The following is a 25,086-nucleotide window of genomic DNA, read 5'->3' as shown; positions in this document are numbered from 1 at the left end:
CCTCGTGTGTGGTGTAGCAAGTGTTCTTACCACTACACCAAGCTGCTGGTTTTATACATATATATATATATTCTTAATTACTGTCTTATAATCAAATAGCATTTAACCAAAATTGATGTGCCTGAAAATGCCATTTTACTAACCAGGCATTTTCGATTAAGTCCCTCTTACCCTAAACCTTCTTTGGAAAATGTCCTTTAATAAAAAAAAATGCTGACTTAAATATAGGTAATGTCGTTTTTAAGATAAATGTCCATTTGGTCTGCCTAGTAGCTCTTGGGCTTAAAAGTAAAAACAACACTGTATAACAGAAAAAAGATAATTTATTGACAGGCTTGAACGTTAATGAATTTGTACGAAAACCGAGTTTGAAAAAAAATCATAAATATTATTCTAAATATTAACTATCTGAACCCAATTTTTATTTAACCCACACGAACGACATCATCATTTAAGTACGCGTGGTCGGGGACCTCTAAATTAAGGGGTGCAGGCCCCTTTCTGATTCTCCCTGAGCAATCGTAGTGGGAACCATGACAGGGGCAGTAGTAGCCTCCAAAATCACCCGCATCAGCAATGGGGACACACCCCAGATGGGTACAAATTCCAATTAAAATAAGAAACTCAGGGCGTTGGACCCGGTCGGTGTCGAGCTGGGGGTCCCGTAATTCGTTTAAGTCGACAGCGGCTTCGGTTTCGATTTCAGCAGCTGTCCGGTGCCTAAAAAATTATTTTACATTTTTAGATCAGATTTCATGGCAGAGTTGTGGAATAACTTTGTTACTTCTGGTCTTAAGATTAAACAACCTATGCCAGTTTTGGATATTATATTATTGACATGGTGATATTGGGTAGGACCCTATAGTATGGCAACAGCAAAATTCAAACATTAAAATACATATAAAGACGGCAGTTGGGGCCTTAACCACCACTGCAACAAACCACAGTTATTTTAAAGTTTGGCAAAAACTTATAGCAAACTTGACCTTTTTCAACTGAAAATGCTCTTAGATTAAATGCAAATAAAAATTCTCAAAATTTATATTCGTATGATAGGCTTTTAATTATTTTATCAGAATGACTTACACAAGACAAAAAAATATGTTAAATTAAAAATTGTTAACGAAAACAAAAATAGTAAATTCTGGGCCTACCTTACAAACAAAGGCTTTCCTCTCCATTTAAAAGTGACGCTTTTTCCCTCAGGAATTTGAGAAATTGGGACCTCAATGGAGGCGAGAGCCAGGACATCAGCGGATGCACTCATGGAGGATAGAAAGTTGGTAACAGTCGATTGAGCAAGATATACTCCACCCATCCAGAGACCGGCTAAAAATGACATTTTCGTTTTGGAATATTAAATTAAAACACAACTGTTGCAGTATTTGGTCATAAATTTATAAACAGGTTACAATGGTTATAGACTGGGGTAATGGAATAAATCCATGATTTTTTAATTTTTTAAAATCCTGAATCTTTTTAACAAGATTTTCCAAATTAGTTTAAATACCACCATCAAAAATAAATTTTAACGCTTAAAATGTCGTTTTTAGCATTTTGAGCGCATTTAGGCCATGGAACAAACAGCCTATTACTATGTAAGTTATGCTACGATAACCAATGTAGGTTAAAATTACAAGAGATTAACAAGAATAACTTTGAATCATGCTAATGAAAATATAATTTTATTTAATTAAAACATGCCCAAAATATACAATAAATTATCTGAAAGAATTACACAGCCTTTAACAGCATTAGGCATCACAACATGAGGTTATGAGTACGATTCCCACTGTTTTTTCCTTTGTAGCATTATTAAGTAACCTGATATGATAATGGATTTAATTATGTCAACATAAAATAACGAAACAAATAAATGTTAAAATTTAGCAATAACATGAAGTTTAAAATATCCAAACTGTTAAAAAGTCTATCCCCAAAACAAGGATAAATAAACATAAAAATTCCTTAAAAACCTGAGATTGCGTAGTTGTAAGCCCGGTTTTCCTCTTTTCTAATTTGTTCTCTTTCACGAAAGTCTTTCCCCGATTCCGGTGTGATATTATTGACTCGATAATAACTGAAATCAGGAACCGTCACATCAGAATGGGCGTATCTCACTTTCATTGCACCTTTAAACCAACAGAACAAGTTTATTTAGTGTTTTTTCATACAAAATTGCAACATAAGGTTCATTTTGGAAAAAAATTTGGTACTACCCTTTTGATGGGGTTTACTGCAGAAAAACAGGGGTTTAAAAAGAAATCATGGAAGATTTATAATTTAGAAAGTTAAAGAAAGAGGTTAATGTTATAACCTTTTTTAACCTATCAGCCTTCTAATTTTTTAAATAATTTTAAGTGGTGTAGCGGTAAGAACACTTGCTAGACCACTATGAGGTCGTGAGTCCAATCTCCACTACTCTCATGCTGTAGCGCCCTTGAGTAGGGCGCTCTAATCATAATTATCGGGCAATTATAATCTATATAATATCCCAAATTGCTAAAGGCAACTTGAGAGTGGGTTGGAGTGAATGAGGTTTAGGTTGCGCATTCGACCTTTCCACATCGAGAATAAAGATATACACCAAAAAAAAAGTCATAATAAACAGTTTGAACTCATGCCAAGCCCAAAACAGTTAGTAGGTTAATTTTTGGCAAAATGCTCAATAATATTTAAAGCTGTGAAAGTCAACTTGAGACTGGGTAAGGGTTTTAAATTTTTCTAAATGTTTAGACCATAAATGCCTTTCCACCTGACAGGGAGGTTGTGGCATAAAGTTGTCCCGTAAAAAGTCCCTTCGAGGATAAAGTTAAGTTGTTTTTCGGGAGATGTTGAACTTTTGTTGATTTTTTGATTACAGCAGCTGTCACAGGTTGAGCTTTGCTGCCAATAATCTAAACCATAAAAAAATATTTTTGTTGTTCGAATTAAAAAGTTTAAAATCGAAAATAAATTATAACTTTTATTTCAATACCTGTACAGTATTTGAAACTGCAGAACTTAAAGCAGTTCGGGCAATAGAAGACATTTTGTTTTACAGTCTTCAATTTTTTAACAAATTGAAACCAATTTTCTAAACAAAAAATGATACAACGTAAATTAACAAAGTTTTAGTTAAAAGTTATAAACTTGGAATATCTGACCCTTGACACAGCTTAAGAATTGGAGTGTTGATTATAATTAGTTTAAGGCAACAGTCTTGCATTGTCACAATGGCACAAATTTTTTCGTTATTTATTTTAATTAAATACTATATTAAATTAATATAACTGTTATTGATTTATTTAAAAAAGTTTTGTTATTTTAGGAATTATTAAAATAAAAAATGACACAAAACATGAGTTTTTTTCTTTATTTAGGGCTACTAAGGGCATTTCCCGGAAGAAGGTTTGGGCTGGGGTTGATAAAAAGTTTTTTATTGTTGATATTTAGGTTTTAATTAAGACAGTATCCCCAACTAAACTTTTAACGCGTTCTGTATACAAGTTTTGTGAGGTAAATAGCGCTTTAATATGAGATCTTCGACGTTTATTTGTTACCTGTGCGGTCCTGTGCGGACCTGTGCGGTAATTAGTACGACCCGATAGTTTACAGACAAAGGCAAATACGAAAGTTTGAAAGTATGTGTTTTAAGTCTCACTTAATTAAAATTGATGTACAATTTCGAAAGTTTATCAGTTAAAAAACAACCTAAGTGTGTTTAGGCTAGTTTATCGTATTGCCAGATTTGTGGTCGTAGGTACATAATAAAATATTAAACAGTTTAAAATTTACAGCAGGCCAGCAGGCCCAGCAGCTACCGTCCGACGTTTACAATGTTCAGAACGTTTTAATTTACTCTCCAGACTTTTTGAAACTATGTTTTGCTAATATTTAACGTAGTTAAAGTTAAATGACCTATTTAATTATCGTATACATTTCTATATAAAAATTTTAATAGTTTACTGTTTATTTAATAACACAAAAACATTTAAAAACAGAAAAAGTAAATTTAAAACCAGGTTACTGCATAAAACTAAAATCTGAATATAAGGGTGTATAAATTTATATATTGGTTATGTGAATAAATCAATCTACGAATCAAGAAAAGAAAAGAACTAAAAAGAAACCCATTCAACAACTTAACAAGAAATAATGGTGTCTGGTGTTTTACCATTTGTTAGAGGAGTGGATCTAACAAAATATGACTTTAAGGTAGACTCTAATAAAACCGGCAGCTTGGTGTAGCGGTAAGAACACTTGCTACACTACATGATATTGTGGGTTCAATCCCTACAGCTCTCATGCAGTAGCGCCCTTAATTAAGATTCTGTAAACAGTATGAACTGGGTCGAAGTAACTGATGTTACTCTACTTTTCCACATCAAGGATAAGGATATTTACAAAAAATTAAAACATTACAAAACAGTATCTTAATTGGAAGAATACATTTGATCATGTGTAGTTTATAATCCTTCAAAAAATTATAGACTGTAAAAGTAAAAAATGTTCGGACAACTTGGTTTACAACATGAGGCACTGGATTTAATCCCCACTGCCCTCATGCTACATGGTAATTGTAAAACTATAACATTCAAAACTGTAAACAGCAACTTGAGATTGGGATAAGGTAACTGATGTTACTCTATGTTTAGATCGTAAAGTCGACCTTTTCATATCGAGGATAAATAAATGAGAAAAATATTTAAATTTTAATATAAATTTCAGGGGGGATTATTTCCTGATCGCACTCGCAACATGACCGGTTTGCGCTGGTTAAAACTCGACAAAACCAGGATGTGCTACTTGCCTGAAGAGCTTGGTGGTTTGAAGAAGTTGGAAGAGGTCTCTGTCTCCAGGAATGAATTGACTTCTCTTCATGGGGATCTAGGATCACTCCCGAGGTTAAAATCAATTGTAGCAAGTCACAATCGACTGAAAGATGCCTCGATTCCTTCTGACATCTTCAGCTTAGAAGATTTGTCGACTTTGGTAAGAGCTTTTTATTATTTTTTACAAAAATTTGAACAAAAATTATTTTTTTATTTTTTAACTGTTTTACTAAATTTTTAATCACACTAATTTTAATAATTGCATTTATGTGTATCTTTATTTTTAACTTTGTTAAGCCAAATTTGCGAGCTGAACTTAGGGTAACCAACTGACCCAGTCTCTACTTTTTTAGCAGTTGTAGATATAATTGAGAATATTGCGAAATAATTAATCTGCATACTAGTTTTGTGCTTTCTAGAAGTTTTGAAGCATTACAACATAATAGCAGTCAGAATCGAACCAATGGCTTTATTTTGTGAACTGTCATAATCACTACAATATCTTTAAAGGCGAATCCTATTCTTTAAGTGCCGAAGCCTATTCTATAATTTTTGTTGATTTTATTTTTTTTATGTATTAGGATTTTAGTCACAACCAACTTACAGTAGTTCCTGCCGAACTTGAGAATTGCAAAACAATTTTGGTTCTCAACCTAAGTCAAAATCAGTAAGCAATTTGTTTTTAATAAAACCAAAAGCATGTACATATATATAAAGTAAAAAGGTTTGTTTGTCATGCTATATGTAAATAATGAAGCCCAGTGGATGAAATATATTGTCGCTTGTAGTGCTTAGGTAAATTATTGCAAGCAAGTATTTGTTAAAAGTTGTGACCATATTACATTAAATAAAATAACGCTCATAGGGTGAGAACTAGTGTATATAGTTATTTTTTAATTTAAAAAAATGTTAAATCATACCTAATAATTATTAGAATTGAAAGCATTCCACCTCAGTTATTCATCAACTTGACTGATCTTTTGCATCTGGATTTAAGTAAAAACAATTTGGATTCTTTACCACCTCAAATGAGAAGACTCGTTCAACTAAAAATTCTGATTCTAAATGATAACCCACTACTTCATGCCCAGCTAAGGTAGGTTCTTTTTTTATACAGTTTTTTTCTTTGGGACCACTTTTTTCACCAAATATTAAACAAAAAGGTTATACAAAATTAGTGTTAGAAAACTAATTAAAAAATTACAGTTTAAGAGGTAACATCTTGATTACCTAAACCTAGTTTTGGGTTATTAGTTTATTAGGATATATTTTTTTTATAAAATTTGTCTCGGTAATGTTATCTTATTTGAAAATTTGATTGTATATATTTATTTACCAGCAACATGGTGTAGTGGTAAGAACACTTGCTATACCACCATGAGGTCGGTGGTTTAATTCCCACTGCTCTTATGCTGTAGCGCCCTTGAGTAAGGCGCTATGAACAATATGAACTCCTGCTAAACCAGCACTTAATCAGCTGGATAATTACTGGGCAATTATAATCTATAATATCCCAAACTGCCACAGGCAACTCGAGACTGGATGGGAGTAACTGATGTTACTTCATGTTTAGGTTGCGCAGTCGACCTTCCCACATCGAGTATAAAGATATATACCAAGAATTTTATAAAGAATATTTCTATAAAATTATTAAGCAAGAATTAGTTTTGTTTTTTATTAAAAAAATTTTATTTAACTTGTACAATCTTACCTAGGCAATTACCATCAATGACAAGTCTTACGACTCTTCACTTACGCAATACACAACGCACAGTCACAAACTTTCCAAGCAGTCTTGACGCGTTAAAGTGTCTGGCAGACGTCGACCTGTCTTATAATGAGCTTACCAGGGTGCCCGAATCACTGTACGCCGTATCAACACTGGAAAGGCTTAATCTATCTAACAATGAAATACAAGAGCTTTCTTTGCTAATTGGTAGGTCTTTAATCAGATTTTAAGCCTTTCAAGTTGTTGTGTATTTAAGTTTTTGTTTTGAATATCTCTTTATCCTCGATGTAAGAAGGTTGAATGAGCGAGCCAAACATAGAGTAACAACTGTTACTCCGACCCAGTCTCGAGTTGCCTTTAGCAGTTTGGAATAATATATAAATTATAATTGCCCGGTAACTATGCCGCTGATTAAGTGCTGGCTCAGCAGGAGTTTGTACTATTTATTGCGCCTTACTCAAGGGTGCTACAGCATGAGAACGGTTGGGATTGAACCCACGACCTCATGGTGGTGTAGCAAGTGTTCTTACTACTACACCACGCTGCTGGTTATATTTTGTTGTTAAGTGGACAATAAAAAATATACATATATTTTTGTATATTTTTATCTTTGATGTAGAAAGGCCACCTTTATTGCCTAAACAAAGGTTGGCATTTGTTACTCCAACCCTGTCTCAAGTTCTGTTTGGCAGTTTCGGATATTCGGATATTCTTTAGAATGTTGACCAATAATTAGATTGCCAATTGGTACCATTTAAAACGCCTTACTCAAGGGTGCTATTCTGTGCCAGCATTTGGGAATTAATCTCAAAAATCTAAATGTTGTAACCATTATGTCATTGTTTTAATTCTAGTTAAAAATCTGTTTAATTTGCACACTTTTTTGAGGGTGATTTCTATTAAAACATTTTTTCAAATTAATTTATACATTATTATAAATTTTTTTTAGACACTTGGACCAAAATGCAAACTTTAAAATTGTCAAACAATCTTCTTACTTCATTACCAGTAAGCGAAAAACATTTAACACTTTGCGCATTTAAAATTTAATATTTAAACCTGTTAAAATCGACGTGAGACTGTCTCACAACATATAAAATTCTTACGGTAGGGCATGCTATCAACTAGTAAAAATTATAAATTTAAGATTTTAAACTTAAAATTAGAAAACAATAAATAATAAAATTTTTTGAAATCAATTTTTTTATTTTAATGCAGGCATCTTTATGCAAGCTACAAAGTCTTAAGCAGTTATTTATTAACGACAATAAGCTCGACTTTGAAGGAATACCGGCTAGCATTGGAAAACTGATCAGTCTCGAGTGTTTTTGTGCAGCTGACAACAATCTAGAACTTGTTCCTGAAAGTTTGTGCAGGTACTTTGTAGTTTTTTAGTTGATACGATTGTCTTGCAATTATTTACCGGCAGCGTGGTGTAGTGGTAAGAATACTTACTACTCCACACATGGGCTCAGGGGTTCAATCCCAACTGACCTTATGCTGTAGCGCCCTTGAGTAAGGCACTATAAACGGTATGAACTCCTGCTGAGCCAGCACTTAATCAGCAGTATAATTATCGAGCAATTATAATCTATAATATCCCAAACTGCCACAGGCAACTCGAGACTGGGTCGTAGTAACTGATGTTACTCTATGTTTAGGTTGCGTATTCAACCTTCCCACATCAAGGATAAAGATATATACAAAAAAAAATTGAGCTTCTTGTTTATATAATAATATGGGTTGAATATGGAGTTGTTTTTGTAACCTAATAAATGGGACTTAGCGTGCAATTTTTTTTTTTGAATTGGCAGTGGTAGATTTTTAAAGAAACATTTACCCTTTTAAATAAATCTGCTTTTTAAATAGTTTTAAAATTATTGTATTAACCGGTAGTTTAATTAAATAATAACAAATAAATAAATATTTTTTTGGGTATGTTTATCCTTGATGTGAAAAATCCATTTTTACGACCAAAAACATTGGGAAACACCCTAACCCAGTCTTAAAATTTGCTTTGGCATTAGCTTTTTTCTGCTTAAAGTGTGTTATTTATTGGTGCTACGACATGAAAGCAGTGGGAATCGACCCAATGACCTCAGTGAGCTTCTGTGAACCCAATGTTTTAACCACTACACTTTGTCGCCGAATTATAATTAACTTTTTATTTTATTTTTATAGATGTAGCAGACTGAGAAAATTGGTTTTAACAAACAACAGGCTAGTTACATTACCCGAAGCTGTTCACCTTCTATCCAACCTACAACTTCTGGAAATAAGGGGGAATCCCAATTTGGTTATGCCCCCCAAACCAGTACCAGGTAAAAAATAATTTTGTTTTTTATAGCCTTACAAGTTTGGGGTATAATTGAATATAATTTTCAATAATTAAACAGCAGATTGTTTTTTTTTGCTCAGTGAGAGTTTATACCATTTATAGCACTTTACTCTCAAGGGCAGCATATACACAGTAGGGATTGAACTAAGGACCTCATGTAGTAAAGCCAAGTGTTTTAACCACTACACCATGCTGTCATTCACTGCTATTTGTCATTTTAAAAGTATAAAATTTTATTTGCAACCGCAACTATATATTTCTAAGTTTGAGTCATGCAGCAATAGTAATTACTCATGGTACAGTAATAAACTAATTAACAGGTAGATGTAATACCAATAGATAAACAAATTTAAATTAATTTAGGTCAATAGGTAATTAGCTTTCCTGCCATTCTAATAATACTATATAATCTTTGTAAACATTAATACTTATGGCATATTTTAAATCACGAAATAGATTTTTTCACTTTTTTTCCATCGCATTTTATCTTTTTATTGCTTAATGTAGTGCACAAATCCTTTAAAAGAAAACTGAGGAATTCTGATTTTCTAGGCATTTTAAAATATTTTTGACACAATATAATTAATACTTGCATTAAAAAATGAGTAATAAATAACTTAAATTGAATTTTTTTTCTTATCATATGTTTTTATCAACAATTTAAAAAACTGTTAATAAATTATTTATAGGTTTAGAAACTTAACATTTAAGATGCAGGATTGCTTTTTTGCTTATATATTTTTGTGACCGTTTTTGTAATATTTTATTTTTATAAATTTAAATGTTAGCAAAAATTTGGAAAAGGGTTTAGATTTTTTGTTGTATTATAATCTTTTTGCTTAGTTTTAAGGCCCCTAGTTAACTAAGGCAAACCTTTTTGAAGGGTAGACTATGCAATGCAGAAAAAATATTTTTTTTAAATGTAAACAATAAGTAAAAAACTCAGAAACCGTAGTTTTTTAGTTTAACTAGCCAGAATTTTGGTTTTTATGAAATAGCCACTACTTATATTTCTGTGTGATACCCATGCACCATAAACAGCATTTTTTTATTTGAAGGCCTATAGTTTGTCATGCATAAATATATATATATCATTTACAAAGCTTTATTAAATATGTTTTTGCAATTCAGCACAAAATTTTTACTTGTTGCTCAGTTTTTAATAGGGTTCCGGGTTTGATTTTAAACAGTGCCATGTCCTAGAATCTTTGAGCAAATTTTAAACAGAAATTAGTTATATAAAAACCAAGTTCTATTTATCAGGCAATATTATCTGGGCAATAATATTATGAATTAAGCAAAAACTAACTTATATTAAAGTTGTAATTGGAGTTCATTTATATATAATCTGTACATAATATAGCGTAGTGGAATATATATATTAATATGTCCAATTTATAATCCTACAAAATAAATATAACTGCCAAAGTGTTATGTGGGTAAATTAGCGCAGGCATATATTAGTTGAACGTTGCAATCATAATATGACAATTAAAATCCCGTCTGTAGAGTGGGCTTTCGCCTAGTTTTTAATAAAAAATAATAAATTAAGTAAACTTCTTTTTATTAATTTAGTTGATGAAAACTCAAAGGATAAACTTTACAACATCGATTTCTCTCTCAACAATCAACTTCGCTTGATAGGGGTGGTTCCCCCTGGTGGGGAACAAAGTTCGCAAAGTGAGTGTTTTGTGAATTTTGAAAATTCAAAAAAAAAAGTGAATTTTAAAAATTTGCCAAAAAATTTAAATTTGTGAACAACATTCTTTTATTTAAATTGTGGGTATTTTCCAAAGAAGAGGGTTAATAGCAAATATCCTATTGTCGGCAGACTGGCAATTTTGGGCTTATGTATTATTCTAAATGGTTTTATATTAAAAAAAATGTTGATTTTTGCATAGTTAGGTGTCTATTTTAGTCTAACATTTTTTATTTATTTCTGAAATTTTTTTTAAAGTTTTTATTTAAAAATTTTTTTTGACTTAGGTTCAGCTAAAGATCCTGTTTCACGACGAATGAGACTCCGTCGGAGGAGGGAGGAAGCAGACACACAAGCTCAAAAAGTCCTGAAAGGAATGACGGATGTTGCTCAAGAAAAACAAAACACTTCCACTGAAGAATTCCAGGTATTAGTGGGGTCTGTGGGATAATTTTAGGTTTTTTTTATTTTAAGGGCTTATGCTTATCTTTTAACTTAGGGGGTGTCTAATTTTATGGGTAAAGTGGTACTTTAACTAATTAAGGCGGGTTATTTTAAAAACTGAGGGGAAAGGGGGGGTCAATAAACAACTATTCGTCAGAGAAAAAAAATTCAAAAAAATTAGAAAAAAAAAAATTTCAAAAGATTGTGATAAAATTAAATTTTTCGTAACTTGACAGCTTATTTAATTTAAACTTACCTTAAAAGCTTACTTTGCAGCCTAATCAGGGGCTAACTTTTGTTTTTTCGTTTTTATGAGTTGCTCTTGCTAATTTTTAATGTTAACAATCCTGCAATATTGTTTTAAGCTATCGATTGTCATTCTCCGTCGCAAAAATTATTTTTTTTTTTTTAATAAAATATGTTTTTTTAGGAACTAAATGAAGAGATGTCAAGATCGGGAAAGAAATGGGACGAATCACTTCACAGACCCGACTTAGACTACAGCGAGATATTTAGTGAAGAAATCGGACAATTTCCTGGGGTGACTATCTGGCAGATCGAGAATTTTTACCCGGTTTTAATTGAGGATACAACTTATTATGGAAAGTTCTATGTTGGGGATTGTTACATTGTTCTTAAGGTATTCAAAAACTTTTATTTTGTATACAAGTTAAACACTAATCAATTGCCAGTCTTATAGGCCGCTTTTTATTTTATTTTTTTTATATCTTTATCCTCGATGTGAGAAAGTCGAATGCGCGACTTAAACATAGAGAGTAACATTTGTTATTCTGACCCAGTTTTGAGTTGCCTGTGGCAGTTCGGGATATTATAGATTATAATCGCCCAATAATTATACTGCTGATTAAGTGCTGGCTCAGCAGGGGTTTATATCGTTTATAGCGCCTTACTCAAGTGCGTTACAGCATGAGATCAGTGGGGATTAAACCCACGACCTCATGTGTGGTGTAGCAAGTGTTCTTGTCATTACACCACGCTGTCGTTAAATTGTTGTAATAGTGTAGCAATCGGCAACTAATATTTGCTTGCAATAATTTATCTACGCACCACAAACAGCAATTTTTTTTAAAAACAAGCCACAACAGCACACTTTTTTCCCAAAAAATATGTAAAATCTTAAGGTAATATGAAGATGAAGAAAAATTATGGCATCGAATTCTAAGCCGAAAGATTTCGGGTTCGAGCCGCACCAATGCCACACTATTTGCCCTTAAGCCAGACGTTTACAGATAGCTCATGCACGACCCAAACCACACACTCTTACTTGAAAGAAAATATCAAAAACCTATCCCCTTAGGGGAAAATGGAAAAAAATAAATTAAAAAAAAGAAATGATTTCAATATTTTTTTCCAGACCAACATGGATGCTACCGGCAACTTAGAATGGTTTATTTTTTACTGGATCGGAGAAAATGCTGCATTGGACAAGAAAGCTTGCAGCGCGATCCATGCAGTTAATTTAAGGAACATGTTAGGGGCAACTGGGAGGACAATTCGGGAAGAGATGGCAGATGAGAGCGAGGAGTTTTTGGAGGTACTGTAACCAGGATTGAATATATCTGGCTAGTTTTTATAAAAAATTGGGGTAAAATGACATAAATTTAATTGAAATTGAAAAGTTTTATTCAATGAAGGTGCTAAAATTGGCGTAAAGCCTAAACTATGTTTTCACTGCGGAAATTGATTCGGTGTAAGAAAATAAAGTTGTGCAGAACTGCATAAAATTAGGTTGTTTTTTCCTTGTTTAGCATTTTTGAGGAAGGCAATATGATGATAAATTTTTTTTGTATATATCTTTATTTTCGATGTGGGAAGGTCGAATGTGTGACCTAAACATAGAGTAACATTTGTTACCCCGACTTAGTCTCGAGCCTGTGGCAGTTTAGGATATTATAGACATTATAATTGCCCGGTAATTATGCTGCTAATTAAGTGCTGGCTCAGCAGAAGTTGGTACTTTTTATAACGCCTTACTCAAGGGCACTACAGCATGAGAGCAGTGGGAATTGAACCCTAGTATTCACCCTAATTTAGTCATAACATTGCATTTTTTCATGTGGCAAATTTTTAATTTTTTTTTAATTTTTTTAGATGTTTAACAACGACATTGCTTATATTGAAGGAGGTAACTCAAGTGGTTTTTACTCAGTTGAGGAAACTGTTTACACAACAAGGTGAAATACAAGTTGTTTTTTATTTGTAATTTAAGTGAATTTTCAAAATTAAATACAAGGATATTTTTTTCTTAATTGAATTTAATTATTTTTTATACGAATTGAAAGTACTAGTCAATGGCCTATTCACAAAATATTTATTTGTATTTTTTTAAAGTTATTTTTGAAGTTGTTTAAACAGCAACAAAAAAATCTGTTTGTACAAAAATAAACAATTTTAAAGCTAATTTTTGTGACAAAAACACCTTTAAACATAAACAAATTGTTTTTAAATATAAACAAAAAAAGTTGTTTTGCTAAAACACTTTAATATTTATTTTAACCCATTTTTATTATTTTAACATGCCTAATTTAACCCTCTTTTAAAGGTTGTATGCTCTTCATGGGGAAAGAACTGTTACCCCTTTTCCTATCCCTGTTGAAGTAACCTCTCTTAACCCCCAAGAGGTTTTGATATTAGACAAGGGCATGACCATTTTCGTGTGGGTTGGAGGCCTGGCCAAAGGGGTGAAAAGATCCAAAGCCAGGTAAAAAAATAATAAAATAATCAAAAATTATAAAAAAATTAATTTATCAATATAATTTAAAAATTGAGGTGTAAAGGGGTACCATTAAAAAGATCAACTGCAGAATAAAATATATAAAATCATATTTAAAGTGCTATGTTAGAGAGTTTTGCAATTTTGGTTGACACTGAATCATAAAATGGCTTCAGAAAATATCTGTGGTACGTACAATTTAATTTTCAAAAATATTGGAAAATGATAAACACCAAAAACTAGGTAACTAAATTTTTTCGGGCGATGTAGAAAGCACTGAGCAGCACAGTCAATGTATACAATCTAGTACTTTATACGTCATCACAAACAGAGCTTTCTTTTTTTTTAATTAAATTAATTTTTTTTTAAAGTTGTATAACTTAAAAAGTAATTGAAATTATCTAAAGTTAAAACATTTTTGTGTTCAGTGACACCAACTTTATCAATTTTTGAGTAGAAAATTATTGCTAGTGTATGACTTTAACATAATTTAATAAAGCCTAGAAAGAACACTATAAAAATAGCATAACTAATATACTTAAATCAAATCCAATTATCGAAAACGTAAATTTAATTTTGATATTTTTTGTCGAACTTTTATATTATTTAATTCCTTGCTAGTTAGTCATGTATATTATTTTAAAGATAACCTTAATTAAATTAAAGACAACCTTTCATCTTAATTCTTTTGTGGTCATAATTTCAAACAAAGCTGTTTATGTGCCGTTAGTTTGCTAAAAAGTTTGTTTTATTACATTCTAAGGCTGAAGCCCTTGTGTCAGTTAAAAGTACTTGTTTATGGTGTTGTATCTTAAGGTCTAGAAAATGATATGATAAATAAATATGCAAAAAATAACCAAGCCCATAATATTAAATAAAAAAAGCAAAAGCATTGGAAAAGTGTCAGCAGATTTTTTGTTTAACCAGTCAATAGACTGCTTTGAGACTAAATTTTAATTGTCAAAAAATGGTCACAATTCTTAATTAATATTTGCTTGCTATAAATTACGCGCTGTGAAATCGTCGGATAAATTCAAATGTGAATAATTAAAAACATTTTTTAGATTAATTGCGGAAAAAATCAACAAAGACGAAAGAAAGAATAATGCAGAGATAATAATGACCTATCAAGGGTATGAAGATTACGAATTCTGGCAGATTTTTGGGGGTATGCCGGATGAAATAGAACCAGTCGAGTTGAAACAATACAGAGAATCCAACCCATGTTTATACAAGGTAAAATAGTGAAAACTTTAAACTTTTTGTACTTTAATTAAATATCGCTTTTTTGTTATAGTACCAACCTTAAAATAGGTTGGTTTTTTGTTGAATTGTGATGTAAATTAAAAATACTTTTATTGGTTTTTAAATCTCATGTTATAAAATGTTGCATATTTTTGGATGGTTGCTTTTTTATATAATGGTTGCAAACTATTAAATTGGTGCTGATCCTTAAAACTGGTTGCAAATTATTAAATTGGTGCCAATTTATAAAAATGGTTGCAAATTATCGAATTGGTGCTAGTTCATAAAAATGGTTGCTAATAAATAAGTGCAAATTCATAAAAAATGGTTGCATTTTAATAAATTGGTGCAAAGCTATAAAAATGGTTGTAAATTATTAAATTGGTGCTAATTTATAAAATTGGTTGTAAATTATTAAATTGGTGCAAATTTATAAGAATGGTTGTAAATTATTAAAATGGTGCTAATTTATAAAAATGGTTGTAAATTATTAAATTGGTGCAAGTTTATAAGAATAATGGAAAATTGTTAAAATGGTTCAAATTTATTAATCTAATGGTTATTAATTAAAAAGTTGCAAATTTATAAAAATGGTTGCAAATTATTGAATTGGTAAAAAAAGAAAAAAATTAAAAAATTAAAAAAATGTATTTCTTATTTTTAGGTTAATTTGGGAATGGGTTACTTGGAATTACCACAAGTAAGATACCAACTTTTAAGCGAACACGAAATTAAACCAAACCCTGAAATTATACCGAGTAAAAGACTCCTTCCTTCTCTACTAAGCACTAAGAATGTTTATATATTGGACAGCCGAACAGGTAACTTTAATTTTTTATTGTAGTTTGTTTTGATGTAAGTTTTTAAAGGCTCACTTAAATTTTCGTGGTGTTTTTGATGGTCAAGATAAGGTGTTTTTGATGGTCTGTGATGTTTTTAATGGTCAAGTCTAAATTTGGACCATACCATTTAAATATTTTGACCGCTATACTATCTTTATTGTGTTTGTAACAAGCAATTGCCCGCAGTGTTTTTATTTCAAAAGAGTTTAAATTGGGCATACATTTGTAATAGCAGTCCAGTAGTGTGGTATAGCAGACATAGCATCGGACTATGATTCGAAAAACATGTTATTATAATAGTGATTCGAGGCACTTGGCGCTAGCATAAACCTGAGTTTATGAATGAGATTTTCACAAATGTTCATAAAAAAACTGGTGAGGCAGTAATTTTGGAATATGCAGGCTAAGTGGAAAGATATGTCAAATTTCTAGTCCTGCTAAATAAAAAAACTGCTGTTTAAGGTGCGTAAACTATCACAGGCAAATATTAGTTGAAAGTTACAACCATGTTATGACAATTAATATTCTGATAGTAGTTAGAGATACCAGCAGCGTGGTGTAGTGGTTACAACACTTGTTACACCATTATGAGGTGGTGGGTTCGATTCCCACTGCTATCATGCTGTAGCGCCTTGAGTAAGGAGCTGTAAACGGTATTAACTTCTGCTGAGCCAGCACTTAATCAGCAGCATAATTATCGAGCAATTATAATCTAATATCCCAAACTGCTAAAGGCAACTCGAGACTGGTTTGGAGTAACTCGTGTTACTCTATGTTTATGTCGCGCATTTAACCTTCCCACATCGAGGATAAAGATATATACAAAAAAAAAGTTATTGACTTGTGTTCATTTTTATTAAAAACTGGTATAAGCATCTATGATCTAGGTCGGAAAAACAAAAGTCAAATAAAAATGTTGATATATTTTTTAAGATGTCTTTGTTTGGATTGGTCGCAAGTCACCTCGGTTAGTAAGAGCTGCAGCAATGAAGTTAGCTCATGAATTGTCGGCCATGATTCACAGACCTTCATTTGCAATCGTCACAAAGCAACTTGAGGGCTCTGAATCTGTAGTAGGTTAAATTTAATTTTTTTAGTAATTTTTTTTGGGGGGGGGGTTTATTATTTTGCTTTGAAATTTAATTTATGCCATGTTGAATGTTTTTATCTTAACTCTTTATTTTTTATTCATTTTTTAAATTTTTTTGTAAGTTTTTTTTTAAATTTTAAATCGATTTTTTAGTTTTTATTTAAAAAAAATATTTTATAACTAATTTATGTTACATTGATTGTATTTTTGTTAATTGTTTTTTTTTATTATTTTTTTATTACGAGTTATTATATGTTTAGTTTTCTTTTTATTGCTGGTCTTTTTAAGGAATTTGGCAATTTCAAAATGTAAAGCTAAAAAAACATTTAAAAGGTTAAAAAAAAATGAAATTAATAAAAATCCCGAAAAATTTTTTTTTCACAATTTTTTTTTACGTTTTTTTTTATCTTAAAAGTTTATCCAACAACAATTAATATTTCAATATTTTTATAGCTTTTCAAGTCATGGTTCAAAAATTGGACCGACGTGCTTAAAGTGGATTACACTAAAGAAGCAGAAAAATTACACGGACCTACCATCCACCAGGATAAGCAAGATAACAAAATCGATCTTTCTGCAATATTTCTGCCACGCCAACCGACAATGCCAGATTCCGAGGTGAATAAAACTTTTAAAAAAATTCACTAGCAAAAAAAAATAAAATTCACCAAAATTTGTCTTAATGTAAGGCTATAGGTTTTTACATGGGGTTTTGGGTTTGCTACAGAAGGTTTCAGGTTTTATTCCGAACAAGTCTAGGTTTGCCTTTTACAGAAGATTTTAGGTTTGATTTCCTTTACAAAGTGTTCTGAGTTAAATTTCTCTTGCATAAAGTGTAAGGTTTGGTCTCCGCTACTTCTGAACAAAAACTGCTCAAAATAAATTGCTAATGTTGATTCTCGTAGCAATTTTAACAATCAATTGGCAAATTATTAATCAGACAATACAACAAAAGGTAGTAATATCTAAAACTGTCAAAGGCAACTTCAGGCTTACTCTATGTTTAGGCTGTAAAATTATCCTTTTTTTGTATATATCTTTATCCTCAATATGGGAAGGTTGAATGCACACCTTAACGTAGAGTAACATCAGTTACTCCAACCTAGTCTCAAGTTGTCTTTATCAGTTTGGCATATTATAATTGCCCGGTAATTACGCAGCTATTTAAGTGCTGACTCAGCATAGCGTCTTACTTAAGGGCACTACAGCATGAGATACTAGGAATTAAACCCAGGACTTCATGGTGGTGTGGCAAGTGTTTTTTACCACTACACCACGCCTTTATATTTATATTAAGGATATAAAGAACTATATATCTATCTAAAAAAAATAAAGAACTATGTAAATATCTGAAACATTAATTTTTGTATGTTCACAAATTACAAAAATATGCAAATAATTATAATTTTGTTTTAAAAAAATTTTGTAATTATCGTATAGAATTATTTTTTGCTAGGTAATCTAAGAATTACATAATTAGTGCAGTTTAACTATTTTTAAGTGTAAAAATCTTTTTTTATCCAAGGCAATGCAGTTAATGGATGATTGGAACGATGATCTCGACATGATGCAGGGTTTCGTTCTGGAAGGAAAAAAGTTTGTGTCTCTTCCACAGGAGGAGTTTGGAAGATTTTACAACGAGGACTGCTATGTGTTTTTGTGCCGGTAAGACAAGTTTTCTTTAAAAAAATTTAAAAAGTAGTGTGTAAAATGTGTTAGTAGTTAAGGACTACAGAAAACAGGGTCTTTGGTTTGATCCCCACTGCTTCTAGCTTTTTGAGTAACATATGGTTCTGAGTTTGATTCCAACTGCTACCTTAATAGCATCCTATGTAAAGCAAGGATTTGACCTAGGTTTGATTTTTACTGCTTTAATGTCATAGCAATCCGCACAGAGTACGAATTAAAATTTAAAATTAATTCGCTAAAAATAAGATCACATTTTAGAGAAATTACTGGGGCCCAGTCAGGATCTTCGTTTTTTTTATAACACCTTACGCCTTGCGTTGCATTTCTAATATGTATTACTACTACTATGCTTACTCAAGTTCAACTTTATTGCGCAACGACTAAAGAAATGCAGGAGTGAAATTTACGCATTGTAAGATTCTGAAAAGTTGTTGTTATTAAATGCCCTATAGTAACTACATTTACGCAGGATTATGTTGATGTGATTAAATTAGTTCGAAACCGGTTTAAAATAGCTTTGTAAAAAATAGATAAATATACATGAGTGTTTTATTACTACCTAAATCATTTTTGGTTGATTTGCTATTTTTAATATATTTGTAAAAAACAATTTGCTAGTCAAAAAAAAACGATTTACTTTTAGCCACCCGTTATTTCGTTTCCTGCTGTGTAATTTAAAGTCTTTGTTTGATCTCTATTGCCTTCATGCATTTTGAAAAGCACAAGGTCTTAGGTTTAATTCCCACTGCTTTCATGCCATAGCACCCTTAGTGACACAAGGTCTTGGGTTTGATTCCCACTGCCTTTATGTCATAGCGTCCCATGTAACACAAAGTCTTGACCCGGTTTTAATTGTCACTGCTTTGATGTCATAGCATTATATGATCCCTACTGGCTTTATGCCTTGCATTCTGAGTAACACAGGGTCTCAGGTTTGATTCCCACTGCTTCCATGTTATATCATTCTGAGTAACCCAGGGTCTTAGGTTTGATTCCCACTGTTTCCATGTCATAGCATTCTAAATAACTCAGGGTCTAAGTAACTCAAGGTCTTTGGTTTGATTCCCACTGCTTCCATGTCTTGCATTGTGAAAAACACAAGGTCTCAGGTTTGATTTTTACTGCTGCCATTCCATAGCACTCTTAGTAACACAAGGTCTTGGATCGTTTTTAATTAATACCATGCCAAAATATTCTGAGTATTACAGGGTCTTGGGTTTGATTCCCACTGCTTTGATGTCATAGTATTATATGTAAATTATCGCCTTTGGTTTAATTCCTACTGCCTTTATGTCCTGCATTCTAAAAAGCACAAGTACTTGGGTTCGATTCCCACTGCTTTCATGTTGTACCATTTTAAATGAGCTGTTACATATGCCTTAGATTCACATAACTTTTTTTGAAATCTTTTAAATAACATTTTTTTAGATACTGGGTTCCTGGTGAACCAAATGAAGAGGAGGAGGAAAATGGTGAGGAACCAGCTGACGATATTCAGTGTATTGTTTATTTTTGGCAGGTATGTAAACTAAAAAAAAAAATTTTTTTTTTTTTTTGGCAGGTATGTAAACCGAAAAAAAAGAAAAAAAGAAAAAAAATTTATATATATAAATCTAAAAAAAAAAATTTTTTAAGTAAAAAAATATAAATATATAAATCTAAAAATAAATATAATAAAAAATTGTAAAAATAAATAAATTTTAGGGTCGTGAAGCCACAAATATGGGGTGGTTACAATTCACTTTTACCCTTCAAAAAAAATTTGAGGCTTTATTTCCTGGCAATTTGGAGATTGTTAAAATGAGACAACAACAAGTAAATTTTTAATTTTTACAAATAATTTTTTAATTTTAAATAAATTTTTTGTATAAATTTTTGTTTTTTTAACAACGCTATTTTATTGTTTTGTTAAAAAAATATAAAAAAAAAACTTTTTAAAATTCTTTCTAATTTTTTTATTTGATTTGTACTAACTGTTCCCGAAAATGTTTTTTTTTTATCTTATATTAAAAACTAATGTACATTAAATACATCATAAAAAAATTTGTTATAAAAAATTGCTATAATCAAAAATTTGTTAAAAAAATTAAAAACGCTGTAGACATAAAAATTTCCAGATTTCGAGTTAATTTTAGTATTGCTTTCTAGGAAAATCTTAAATTTTTGTCTCATTTTCATCAAAAATTTGTTATTTCGAATGGTAGCCGAAAAACTGAAGCTCTTATCAAAAGTCAAAAACTTGAGGTAGTTCAACTAAAAAAACTTAATTAATATTATTTATATTTTAGATAAATAAATAGTAATCAGTTTTATTTTTTTTTAACAATTTTGCGTTTGTTGCTAATTTAAAAATTATGAATCTTAACGGCTGATTTGTATGTCTAAAAATGCCTGTTTGCAAAAAATGCTACTTACCTCTATACATAATGGAGCTATAAAATAAATAAATGCTGTTTGTGGTGCTCGGGTAAATTATCGCGAGCAAATATTAGTTGATAGTTGCAACTATGGCAGCGTGGTTTAGTGGTAAGAACACTTGCTACACCACATGAGGTCGTGTGTTCAATCTCCACTGCTTCCATGCTGTAGCGTCCTTAAGTAAGGCGCTATAAACGGTATGAACTCCTGCTGAGTCAGCACTTAATCAGCAGTAAAATTACCAGATAATTATAATCTTTAAAATATTCCAAACTGCTAAAGGCAATTCGAGACTGGGTCGGAGTAAAAGTTACTCTATGTTAAAGTCGCGCATTCGACTTTCCCACATCGAGGATAAAGATATATACAAAAAAACAACTATATTTCACTAATTAAAATCCTGACAATAATGCGGGCTATAGTATGGGTTTCAATATATTTTTAATTTTTTTAGGACAAAACACAGTTCTATCAAGTGAGGTCAAATTGTGGAATTTTATCAACAAGATGTATAGAGATTGAAGCCAACCCAAATCTACTCAATTCTGAGTTTTGTTTTATTTTGAAGGTAATTTAAACAGTTAAAAGTTCAAAGAAAATCAATTTAATGTTAAGTTTGTAATATAAAGGAGCTTTAATTTAGCTTTAAGTTAATGTAATTTAAAATTAAAATTTTTTAAAAATAGTTTTATGGCAAAATTCTAAACATAGAGTAACATAAGTTACTCCAACCTAAACAAAGAGTAACATCAGTTACTCCAACCTAAACGTAGAGTAACATTAGTTACTCTGACCAAGTCTCGAGTTGGATGTGGCAGTTTGGGATATTATAAAAATTATAATTGCCCGGTAATTATGCTGCTGATTAAGTGCTGGCTCAGCAGGAGTTCATACCGTTTATAGCACCTTACTCAAGGCCGATACAGCATGAGAGCAGTGGGGATTGAACCCACGACCTCATGGTATGATACATTTGCTATAAAAACACTCTATTAAAATTTTAAATACCTTAATATAGCACAGTCATGGCATTTATATATAATGTAGTTGTAAAAAAAATTTGTTATGTGTTCCATAAAAAATATTGTTTAAAATAATATTTAATAAATATCAATTTTTTTTCAGGTACCATTTAACAGTCTGGACAGTGCTGGAATAGTATATGCATGGATAGGAAGATGTGCAGATCCCAACCAAGTCAGACTGACTGAAGATATTATTGCTAGTATGTATGGAGATAAGTACAGTGTTCAGGTAGAAAAAATTTTTTTTTTTAAATATCTTTTTTTTTTTTTTTTTTACAAAACTATTTTTTTTTAGATATTAAATGAAGGGGAAGAACCTGAAAATTTCTTCTGGGTTGGGTTAGGGGGTCAAAGTACGACGTACGATGACAGTGCGGAATTTCTTAAATCATCCCGACTCTTCCGCTGCTCCAACGAAAAAGGATTTTTTTCGGTGTCGGAAAAATGTGCCGATTTTTGTCAGGATGATTTAGCAGATGATGATATTATGTTGTTGGACAATGGAGAATTTGTAAGTTTATAAAGTCAATTGTACCTGTTTGTACACTATATACAAAACAGAATGTCACAAGAATTTCAATCATTTAATTTTATCTATGTTAGCCTATTTTACAAACATAGCATTTGGATTAATGTACAAAGGGCAATTGCAGAAAATTTCAATTTTTTTTTTGTATATATTTTTATCCTCGATGTGGTAAGGTCAAATGCGCAACCTAAACATAAAGTAATATCAGTTACTCTGAAGCAGTCTCGAGTTGCCTGTGGCAGTTTGGGATATATGGATTATAATTGCCCGATAATTATGCTCAGCAGGAGTTTATACCGTTTATAGTGCCTTAATCAAAGGCGCTACAGCATGAGAGCAGTGGGGATTGAACCCACGACCTCATGTGTGGTGTTGCAAGTGTTCTTACCACTACACCACACTGCCGGTCAATTTGTCAGTAAACTGACAATTTCAGGCTTATAGTTTTCGGCCCAATGTCCACACGGTAAATTGTTTTTTAGTAATGACAGTATTTCGGTTTTACCAATATTGTAATTACGCACAAAGTTTCCAAAATTTTATAGCAATATAAAACTTAGTTTACGGTATTACCATCTTTTCTGATCTCGTTAATATCTAATGTGCTAAAAAAGATCCTAATAGTCGAAAAAAATACTAAGGGCATAATGCAAACATAATTTTCTGCTGATGCTGTAAATATTTTTGCTGAATATTTTATACCATGGTAAAATTGGCTTTCGACTATCGGATATTAACGGTTCAAAAATTTTTATATATTTTTTATTTTTAGATTTACATGTGGGTTGGAAGTCAAACATCGCAAGTTGAAGTCAAGCTGGGTCTTAAAACTGCTTCGGTGGGTTTAATTTTTATCAAGATTTAATTAATTTGAACAAAAATTTAAAAGTTAAAAAAAAAATTGGGTATCTTTAAAGTTAAATAAAATTATAAATAATTTTCTAGGTTATTTTAAATTTACGCTTTTTTTACATTAATACTTTATTTGATATTTTTATTATTTGTACAAAAAATCAATACCTATGCCTTTGGTTTGGTTAAAAAAATGTTTGCCTATACATTCCTTTTATATACTTTTATCCTCAATGTGGAAAGCCAGCGTTAAGGCCTAAATATAGAATAACAATTTTTACCCCAACTCAGTCTAAAGTAGCCTTTGGCAGTTTTGGAAATCATTAAGTATATTGTCAGATAATTTTTTGGACTTGGCAGGAGTTAATACAGTTAATAGTACATAACTTAAGGGTTATACAAGGTGTATAAAGTGGGAATCGAAGTTATGACCTCGTGTTGTAAAACCAGGTGTTCCAACTTTACACCACACTGCCGGTAAAACCAGATACCGGCAGAGTGGTGTAGTATACCGGCAGCGTGGTGTAGTGGTAAGAACACTTACTACACCACACATGGGGTCGTGGGTTCAATCCCCACTGACCTCATGCTGTAGCGCTCTTGAGTAAGGCGCCATAAACGTTTAAGTCGCGCATTCGACTTTCCCACATCGAGGATAAAGATATATACAAAAAAAAAGATCATAACATTTCTAATTACGTTTTATTTTTTTTAGGTGTATATCCAACACCTTAAAAGCAAAGGAATAAAACGACTTTTAAGATTGGTCAGAAGAGGAAATGAATCGTGGGATTTCACAAAATGTTTTCATGCATGGGTTCCATTCAAAAACCCAGCTTCATAAAAAATTAAATTTTTTTGAAAATTTTTTAATCACAAAAAATTTTTAATTTCAAATTGATTTTGCTAGCTGCTTTGTTATAAAAAAATTGTAAAGCACAATAAAAGTTAACGTGTTTTGTCTTTTTTAGTAATATAAATACTGGTGTTTTTCAGTTGAATGGTATTTTTTCACTCTGCTTTTTCTTTAAAAAAGTTTTAATTTTCTGTGTTTTTTTTTAGTATATTAAGAAAAGCATGTAAAAAGCAGGCAAAATTATATTTGGGTTATTTTTAAAATGGTCTGTACCATATAAACACTGTATAAGTAACAAAGAAAAAAAATATTTGATAACAATATAAAAAAAAGTAAGAACTTTTTATTTTGATATTTTTGTTTATTATTCTATTTCATTCGAAATATAGTATATGTATCTACAATAATATAGTTGTATAGAATGTATTGTTATATGTGAAAGGCTATTTATTTTCTATAGTTAAATAATTGTAATATTAACTGAATTTAAAAAAAAAAACATTTTAAAATTTTTTTCTGTATAAAATTTTGGTAATTGTTCATTTTTTCTTTAATTTTTGCTGCTGTCGGCATTTGATTTTACCATTAACAAATATAAAAGTAACGAAATTTTGTTTGCATATTTTTGCTTATTTACTTAATATTTAAATGGATATAATATTCTAATACAGTTAAAAAGGTAATTTTGGCTAATTTTAATAAGCTGTTTTTGTGTTTTTCATATTTATTCCACATTTTTGCAAAATGCTTTAAATTAAAACAGTCATAAAATTACAATATAA

At 31.0% G+C, this 25,086-nt stretch overlaps 2 protein-coding genes across 2 annotated transcripts; one reads left to right on the top strand and one right to left on the bottom strand.

Annotated features, from left to right (window-relative positions):
* Window positions 1-305: 305 nt before the first annotated feature.
* LOC145759128 (cytochrome b-c1 complex subunit Rieske, mitochondrial-like) lies at window positions 306-3,115 on the bottom strand. Its single transcript, XM_082572880.1, has 5 exons — window positions 2,978-3,115; window positions 2,756-2,897; window positions 1,977-2,132; window positions 1,155-1,329; window positions 306-720 (listed from the first exon to the last, which is right to left on the bottom strand). Exons 1-5 carry the CDS (start codon window positions 3,029-3,031, stop codon window positions 426-428), a joined length of 822 nt encoding a protein of 273 aa, XP_082429006.1. The 5' UTR covers window positions 3,032-3,115; the 3' UTR covers window positions 306-425.
* An 873-nt stretch (window positions 3,116-3,988) lies between these two features.
* On the top strand, window positions 3,989-25,086 carry LOC145760063 (protein flightless-1 homolog). The gene is made up of 27 exons (XM_082573928.1): window positions 3,989-4,197; window positions 4,711-4,974; window positions 5,396-5,481; window positions 5,749-5,910; window positions 6,530-6,750; window positions 7,493-7,551; window positions 7,762-7,919; window positions 8,725-8,864; window positions 10,457-10,561; window positions 10,868-11,007; window positions 11,455-11,664; window positions 12,400-12,579; window positions 13,137-13,219; window positions 13,588-13,746; window positions 14,823-14,994; window positions 15,668-15,824; window positions 16,779-16,918; window positions 17,389-17,553; window positions 18,461-18,600; window positions 20,053-20,143; window positions 20,329-20,439; window positions 20,773-20,868; window positions 21,497-21,610; window positions 22,168-22,296; window positions 22,363-22,578; window positions 23,369-23,434; window positions 24,164-25,086. Exons 1-27 carry the CDS (start codon window positions 4,138-4,140, stop codon window positions 24,290-24,292), a joined length of 3,753 nt encoding a protein of 1,250 aa, XP_082430054.1. The 5' UTR covers window positions 3,989-4,137; the 3' UTR covers window positions 24,293-25,086.

The sequence above is a fragment of the Corella eumyota genome, chromosome 7 (genome assembly GCF_963082875.1).
Source record: "Corella eumyota chromosome 7, kaCorEumy4.1, whole genome shotgun sequence".
NCBI lineage: Eukaryota > Metazoa > Chordata > Ascidiacea > Phlebobranchia > Corellidae > Corella > Corella eumyota.
The sequence above is the reverse complement of the archived record's forward strand: the minus strand, read 5'-3'. Positions and strand labels throughout refer to the sequence as shown.